Source organism: Apis dorsata, unplaced genomic scaffold, assembly GCF_000469605.1.
Source record: "Apis dorsata unplaced genomic scaffold, Apis dorsata 1.3 scaffold_468, whole genome shotgun sequence".
Lineage (NCBI taxonomy): Eukaryota > Metazoa > Arthropoda > Insecta > Hymenoptera > Apidae > Apis > Apis dorsata.
The window spans coordinates 72,388-81,278 of record NW_006263707.1 but is presented as its reverse complement, the minus strand read 5'-3'; the positions used below and the strand labels follow the sequence as shown (position 1 = coordinate 81,278).

Sequence of the window (8,891 nt, the reverse complement as noted above, 5' to 3'; positions counted from 1 at the left end):
GTTTGGTCTTTCCTGTGCTCCTCGAGTTCACAAGCCGAGCTTGGATTTCTCCGCGTACGAAAGAAGAGGTTATCGTGCGAGGGTTTTAAATTCCGGACAGGTTGAATGCACCCACAGCAACTGGAAGACACATTTCTTTTCACTCTAACGATCTCGATGAAAAACAGTATCCAATGGATTTTTTCATTGTTGTTGGTAGAACAATGGTAGAACGAGATATATTTCGGTGTCGAATTGCTCGATCGATACAGATCGAAATCAACGGAAAATTTCGAACTCGACGAGTAGAATAACGCAAGAGTAAAAAGAATAGAAAGTTTTATAAATATCGGATTGTAACTAGTAGATATAATAAGTATTAGAAAGTCTGGTAGGTCAGGAGGCGCTCTGTACGCTGGTGTTTTCACTTTCTTATCGTTTGGCGCCACTGTCGCATTTGCGAATCGCGCAGCACAATAGATACAAAGAAATTCGAACGCGAAACTCTTTTCGTCGATTACGTACAAACGTGTTATATCTTGGTAGACAAAATATAGTGGAATTATTGTCCTTTTATCGGCGAAACGAAATAAACGTTTGGAAATCTATATATAGGCATAATGATAAAAAAGTGGCGAGATTCGTGACGGAGGGAAGTCGTAAAATTCATCGAGTCCACGTGACGCATCGCTTTGTTTCGATGCTTGTATATTTCTGCAATGGAAAGTCTGAGAAGAGTGTCGTTTGTTAGACGATACGTGGGCCGAGTAACGTCACTGACCTGCCGCAAATGGGTGAACGGTGCGCGAACACGAAATAAACGTTAGATAGAAATCCACAGCTGCGTCCGCGACCTACGTGAATCTATTTTAGTCCGAACGGAATCGAACGGAAAAGCCGAACGGCCATTTAGATTCGGTGGGTGGACTTAACCTATTTTTAGTGGCGCGTACTCATTGTCTCGAATTTACTATCGAAAATATGAGAATGATCGAAACGGATAGCTCTCATCCGGAGTGTTCGAGTCAATGCAACGCAAAAAAGGAACAGGAAGTGTGCCAATTTTCGAGCAATAATTTCAAAATCGTTATGCTACGCGACGGCCATAATGTGATTGCGCGTCGTAACTCGTTTGCTTCGAGTGAAATTTCGAGTGAATTATCAAAACCTCTTGGTGAATTTTTCACCGTGCATTCTATTTTCTTTTAAAACAGTTAAGCTATCATTGTATGTAAATGAAATACTAAATATAGGTAGGTGTCAAAAATTGATATTTAAATGCTCGTTAATATGCAATTTTTCATAAATTATTCCGAATATACAATGTGACCGGATACTCTCAAGACCAACGGTATACGATGATTTCTCGTTATTATCGTGGAATGTCAGGTTAACGAACTTTTAATAATTCTTGTTTACGGAATATGCTGACTGATTTTCCCATACCGTTATGAAAATTCTTCCGCCAACGAGCATAAATAATTATACGAGTTACAGGCAATCGATAATCCTGCGCCATTCATTTGCAAAGCATAATGCATAAATTAATCGTGGCTAATATTATACGCTCGATACATCGACACGTCATTCAATAACATTTACCGCAATGCACATATTTAAATTACATTACAGTACGTTTGATCGACTCGGACGGTAAAAAAGGTGCGAATATAATAAATCGCTCTGCATAAACGATTTCAACCATCGTTCTAATTAACTTCGATTACTCGTTTACCTTGATTCGTCCTTTCACACGAGCGTTCTTTTTTTCCTTTCTTTCTTTCTTTCTTTTTTTTTTTTTTTATTTCATTCTCGCCAAATCACGTCATCGCACGTCCCTCGTTTCTATAAATGTCTCGGAACGGCGGAGAGACAGATCGCTCGCACGTGACTCGCCGTCCTCGTTTCCATCGAAACTTTCCAACCCTGGAAACAAACACGTCCGCTCCTGGATGAAAACGTCCGACAGGAAATATACTCGAGGGCGCGGCGTTTCGAATCGGACGGGTCCTTCGTAACGATTCAGGCGATATTTAAACAGGATAGGGAACACGCGAGAATAATTTTAAGGGTGTCGCCAACTCGTACACCTCTAATGGATAAAGGCTCGGTTTATTTTCTTCTTCTCTCTCTCTCTCTCTGTCGGAGGCTGTTACTGGATCAAAGTCATTTAACTCGGAGCGCGGACTGTTACAAAGGAGAGGAAAACGAGCAAACATGTTTCGATCAAAAGGGAATGTTTTGGCTAAGATTAGAGGGTATTATTCGGGGGAAGTTGGGGATCCGGATCGAGTGGAAATGGGGCGAAATCGGGAATACAGGTCCGGCTTCCTTTCCACGTTCAAGCATCGCTTTCTTTTTTGCACGTTTCTCGTCGAGCGAGAAGCGTGACCGAGGTGATTCCTTTCGGTGGGAATACATTTCAAGGTTCGTGGAATACACGCAGGAAACGACAGTTGGCGCAAAAGATTTTAGCATATGTCGAAATTCAAGCGACACGTGCATCGAAAAGATATCCAAGCCAAGGAAGGAACGAACGAACGAATGAATGAATATGCATTCCATTCACGGGGAATGGAATTCGTTGTTACGTTGACCGTTTGAGAAAGGCGCGCGCGCGCCTTCGAGAAGCGTGTGCAATTTCCAACAGGGCCGATTAAAATGCCGCGTCGAGAAAGGTATGTGGAAAATGCGTTTCGCCGGAACAAGTGTTTGCACAGAAATTACAGGCTTTCGATGTTAAATTGCCTTTATCGTCCAATCTATCTCGATTCGTGTAAGACAAATTTAAGACTCTCGCTCGTAGACGATTATCGATAACAGGGGAATGATCAAACTCCGGTATTGTGATGTTTCCGGTGATGATGCGATTTGATCGACCGATTCTCGATGGATGATAAAGGAAATCCCCGCAACAATTTCGATTTCGAAAAAAGAGGGGAAACACGCGACTCGTTGAGATTTATCATCGTATCGTCGTTGAAAAGGCAGAGCACGTTTGCTCCCATCATCGAGCGCATCAACAACTTCCGATCGAAATGGAATCACGAGCGAATGAATTAGAAAAATTATGCAATTTTCGCTGTGTGGCGATCAAAGTGAAAGAATTTACCGATATCGAACGCATTGTTTACTCTCGAAACTTCAATTTCAGGGAACAGGAAAACGTGGAAAAGGACACGTTCACTCGCGCGAGCGATAATGGAAAAAAAGGAACTCGTTGATTGGAATTCAATCCGAACGGAAGTTTTAGTTTTGAAGCTCGATAAAAAAGAAAAGAAAGGAAAAGAAATGCGTTTACAGTTGTGCTTCTTTTTTTGGTATGTAACGGTTCGATTCTCTCTAGCGTTAATATTAATCAGATACGGTCATCAACTGACTGAGACGTGTTCATTCTGGTCACACGCGCGAACGTTTAAACGCACTGCAAACTTTAACCTGGATGCTTTCCAGTGGTCAATTTCCTCTATCGACCGGCCGAGAATTTTTCTACTAAACGTCTGATCCAACGATGGCGCAACCATTGTTTTGACTGGAATTTACGCGTGCGATTTATTTAGCCAACTCGATCGAGAAAGAAGAATTTCAATTATTCGGTCGGGTGTCTTTATCCGCTTTAAAAGAAAAAAAAGATTTCTAAAGGGCGGAGTAAGAAATCATCCATTCGTCAAGATAGTTCGAGCGGAATAATTACTGGTAAGCAACGTGCTCGATTCCTCCTTCGATGCTATTTCGTTCAGGAATAGCGGGTTAAACGAACATGTTGAAAAAAAAAAAAAAAAGAAATCCGAGTTGCTCACAGATTTTACGCGCAGTTGCATGCGATATATTAAAGGAATCTCGTGATTTCCACCATAGCGACTCGAGTCATTAATCTCATGACTTATTCAACGCGTTGATCTGACCCGATATGTTGAATACAATTTAAAAATGAATTAAATACACGAGACGTGCAAAATAAAAAGAGGAGGCGTGTATTTGGCTTGGAGAAATTATTTTTTCTTTTTGTCTTCGTCGACCGAAGGATCGTTGAAATTCGAGAGAATTCGGACGGAAAAATGTTGAAATATCAAAACTCGTTTGGTGTGTATATATATATATATATATATATACGCGAAATATCGATGGCACCGTTTAACAGCGCTCCCGCTGCTGCTCGAAGCCTTTCGAAAGGCGTGCTCGTCCCCGATGATGATCGACAGCTGCGTGGGTTGCTAGGGAAGAGAACGAGTGAACGAGAAGGACACGGGATAGGAAAGGAAACGGAAAAAGAAGAAAAAAGAAAAACGGAAGCACAAAAAGGAGACGCAATTATGCAAGATCTAGTTGCGGCGATTTCCTCGGAAGTTGGAACGCGGAACATCAATACGTGGAACGTTACGGGGCTCGAAGCAGCCAAGAAGGCTCGAACCAAGTGTAAAAGATAGAGGAGGAGGAGAACGATGATCGAGATGCTTGTTTTCAACTGTCGTTTTTTTTTTTTTTTTTTTTTTTTTTTTTCTCACAACGTTCGAAGAATCCTCCTCGAGAAATATACACGGAGAGAATATCTATCTGTATGTGAGAATTTCCTATCGTTCCACTTCTCGCCATTCTCGGCTGTACGCGACTACCAACAGCTACACTCTCACGGAAACGTTACGGTTTTTCTCCATGGTAACGCAAAAACGAACGGCAAACCTTTCCTCCGCTCCGCCCTTGGCTTCTTATTCAATCAGCTCGCAAATATGTATCGATCGATCGGTTTATCGCTCTCCGACAAACAATTCGATAATAACTACTCGGTGACATCGATATAACCTCGATCGAAAATTAATATTGGATCATCGATTCGATCATCATCATTCCGTGTGTTACGATACGTGTTGTTATCTTGCCCGGGGATTAGAGATATTATTAAGAGAGAAGAAAGCTGAACGTGTCGTCGATGATCGATAATTCGAAGACACCAATAAAGTTTTTCTCGTTAAAGTACGTTCTTTCTTCGTACGTTCCACGAACGAGCGGCCGATACGCGGAAGAACGGTTATATTTCTACGTACGGTTGTCGTTTAAGTCGTATCGTAACGATCGTCGGCCGGAACGATGATAAATTTGCGTCCTAGGATGAACGACTACTTTACAATGAACCATTCTGTTAATGGGTATTCGCGCATGCGTCTGTTCCAGTGTTGCTCGCAAGTAATGGCCTGCAAGCAGAATCTAGGCTAGTGAGCTGCACCAGGGATGCAAGTAACTATTCCGACTTTCCGCCAGTCGCACTTTAAGCGTTGCATCAGCTGCAGCGTTTCACCGTTTCTCCCGTGAAATCGCAATCGTTCTCGATCGCGGACAATTTATCGCGATAGTGTGCCCGATCAAATTTTTAAAAACGTTCAAACATTCTCCGGTAGAACGTGACCAAGGTAGCGTGTTTTTCTTCTAAGGAATCGTCTCGAATTCACCTCGACGAGGCGAGGGAACGGAATGTGTAACTGGGGAAAAGTGGGACAAATAGCAGTAGTACGTCGAGTAGCGGTGCTATAACGCCGGTCAAATGGATACGATCCCTACGAAGGGATGCCGCGACGGAGACAGAAAGAGAAATAGAGAGAGAGAGAGAGAGATGAATAGCACGAATCACGAGATAAAGAAAATTTTATTTCGTATTCTCGTTTCGCGAAAATAATACGCGTGTATTATTTGATCAGATCGTTGTTGAGATTTATTTCGATTAAAATTTCGAATCCAAACGCATTCGACGTACTGCTTNATATATATATCTTTCCTTATCTGCCGTTGAGGATCGAAACGATGGCTGGGTGGTGGGAGAGGAGTGGGGATCGATTGTTTAAAATTTAATTTCATTCATTCGAATTTATAACCAATATCGAGCTTTTGTCGGTGTGGACGTGGGTTCAATGTCAGTGATATTTTTCAAGGTTCGGGACGACGAATGCCGGTGAATTCGGATACGCGACCGATTCGTACCTCCGGGGACCGACAAGTAACGAGCGAACGACCTAGGTTAGTTCAAGGCCATCACGTATAATTAACGTTTTTTTAAATCGTTCGAGGCTCGTATATTTTTCTAACCTGACCATGTATGTTGGTGATCGTGTATATTGACGTATTTTCAATGGAAACGGCAAATATCGTGGAAAAAAAGAAGATCGGCGGTCGAACGGTCACGATCGAACGATCACGATGTAACGACGAGAGAGAGAGAGAGAGAGAGAGAGAGAGAGACGGAATGGCGAGTAGAACGCGCATTGAAAGTGTCAAATATCGATATCCGTGCGAATGCGCACTGACCGAGTATCTCTCTCGTTGCAATGTGCGCGCGCACTAAAATACCCCCTCGTCGTACCTTAGTACCAGTCCACACCCCCGACGAAAACGATGGAATTATCGATCGCGTTGCTATTCGAGCCAAGAACATTTCGCTAGGCTGACGGCAACGTTGGGGACGCACGGTCTCTATTTTTTTTTTTTTTTTACCGAGGAAAGGAAAACGCATCGCGTTCGTTTCGATGTTGCAAAATGAGTCTGGGACCATCGAAACGTTGTGCTCCGCTACGTGTCGCTGAACTGTGCCTGTGATCTGTGCGATACGAGAAATTTCGCGAATATATAATCTCCGCCGATTCTCTGCCACACGACAGTGAGTAAATAAAAATCACGCCACGAGGATATTATATAGTTAGTTTTATCGGTGCACGAGACTTTCGATCCTGCATGGATTGGATATTATTAGCGTGAACTTTACCCTTCGGCTGTGCCAGATCGTTTTTAAACATGGGACGTATAGGTACGTCTCCTATCTTCTGACCTTGCGAGCAAAATTTTATCATCGCTACAATTATCGATGTTTAAACCGCCTTGGAATGAAATTTTCTCGTTTTTTTGCCGAGATAAACGAACCGTTTATACGATAACGGAAAAGCGTAACGATCGTAATTGGCGGATATAAAGATGACAGGTGCACGTTTCTCTGCAAGAATTCTTTATTTTATGCAACTGTTTTTTTATCGTACTCACTCTCGCTAATATAGATTCACACGCTATTCGAAATACCAAACGCATACTATTCACACTGTTATTCGGATAATTTCATTAAATTGAATGAGATGAACAGATTCAGAAATTTGTATAATTTGAAACTTTTGTCACGAATAATTAAGTTTAAAAAGATTGATAGCAAAAATTAAGCGTAATTTCATCATACGCGTTTTTCTCTTTGTACGGTATAATATTTTACGAAAAAAGAAAAGAAAAAGGAATTTATAATTTTTCGTATATTTTGCCTATATATTACCTTGGAACATTCGATTAAATCAAATCGAATTTATTTCACGTTGCACTCGAGTAGCAAAAGCTTAGCTAGTGAAAGCGCCGACAAAACCAGTTTAGAACGAAATGTCAATATTGTTATGCTCGGTAAATAAAATCGAGAATCATCAAGCTCGATAGCGAACGACTTTGATGATTCTTCGAAAAAGAAAGCGCGAAAAGATAGATACATTTTTATCGAATATTCATCGCAGAAATTGTACGATTTATACGATCGAAGATTAGACGTGAAAGTTTATCTCATCTATGTGTCGAATAACAACTACTATTATCCGGTATGCAGTGGTACGTTCGTGCAGGAAGTGATATGCATTCCAATACATTTGTTCAACGGCACATTGACCGAGAGTGCTATAGATTTCTCTTCTGTTCTTTCTTTCTCGTTGGCCAACACACGTTTGCAGGCTTGCATACTCTTGCAACGCGGCAACTCACTCGAAGCATATCACATTGTTTACAAACCACAAAGAGCTATTATCTATGCTAAATCGTGCGTAGCATTGGTAACTAAACCTGTCATACACACTTGCGAATCCTTTTTCTTGTTTTTTTGTACAGCATGTCACCTTCGAGCGTATGTTTATCTTTATATTTTACTCTCCTATCGTATTTGTCATAGTTCTGTTTTATTACGTTACGAGTAGTAGCTCTCCGCTTGAGGCGATAATCTTCGTGAAAGGAACGTTTTCTTTCTCTTTTCTTTTTTTTTTTCACTTTTCTTTTCTTCTCCATTTTTCTTTCCGTCCCTTCTTCTTCTTCTTCTTCTTCTTCTTCTTCTTCTTCTTCTTTTTTTTTTATACACAAATTTAAAATCTAAATCTGTGAAGGGCTCGACTCATGATGCAATATCCAAACATCGATATACAAGAGGGGAGAAGGATTCGTAGCGTGCGAAGAAGACTTTTTCAAGACGACGATGACGATAATGAAACGGAATCGGGGCGAAATTCCCGTATCGAGGACAATGTTGCCAATTGTTTTTTCGAAGAGGCTCGAAAATACCGAGAGAACGTACGTAACGAGTAAAATAGTAGTTTACTTTGTTTTACTATGACCGTTATTACGAAACTGTACGATTCGTTTGAATGTAGGCTAAGGAGAGGTGGAACTTCGACTTCGAGAAGGAGGAACCTCTACCCGGTCGTTACGTATGGGTGAAGCTTGATCAACACGGAAATGAAATTCGTAATCCGTTGGAGACGAACAGCCGAGTAGAAAATATACAAACGATGCAGGAAGAAGACACACAAGATGATGACGTTACGATGCAAGATCATGCAGAGGATAAGGATGACGATAAAATGACCGATAGTACGTGAGCAGAGAAAGAGAGAAAGGGAAAGAGAGAGAGAGAGAGAAAACAATAACAAAATAAAACGTAGTAACAAAATATAATTTTGCTCATCATAAATTTTGGTAAAAGGGAAAGTGATTCCTTTTTTCAAACTACAATTTATAAGTAAAAGTTAAAAAAAAATCGATGAAATTGAAGTCAGAAGAAGATCAAATTGAAAATTGTGAAGATGTTGATTACAGAAAAAGGTATTAATTTGACTTCTAGTCAGAATAGACGCTCTTTA

At 41.0% G+C, this 8,891-nt stretch overlaps 1 protein-coding gene and 1 long non-coding RNA gene across 3 annotated transcripts in view; one reads left to right on the top strand and one right to left on the bottom strand.

Moving 5' to 3' along the window:
* Window positions 1–1,480: 1,480 nt before the first annotated feature.
* Window positions 1,481–8,891, bottom strand: part of LOC102681468 — a 9,358-nt gene continuing 1,947 nt past the window's right edge. Inside the window, exon 3 of the long non-coding RNA XR_004151095.1 lies at window positions 1,481–1,905. This is a non-coding gene — a long non-coding RNA (uncharacterized LOC102681468). The remainder of the gene's footprint in view (window positions 1,906–8,891) is intronic.
* LOC102681089 lies at window positions 5,765–8,692 on the top strand. Of its 2 annotated transcripts, none has more exons than XM_006619964.2 (3): window positions 5,765–5,985; window positions 8,139–8,322; window positions 8,403–8,692. In XM_006619964.2, the coding sequence occupies exons 1-3, from the start codon at window positions 5,915–5,917 to the stop codon at window positions 8,628–8,630; spliced, it is 483 nt and encodes a 160-aa protein (XP_006620027.1). In that variant the 5' UTR covers window positions 5,765–5,914; the 3' UTR covers window positions 8,631–8,692. The 2 variants fall into 2 exon arrangements, with proteins under 2 accessions (XP_006620027.1, XP_006620028.1); XM_006619965.2 differs by lacking the exon at window positions 5,765–5,985 and adding an exon at window positions 6,021–6,622.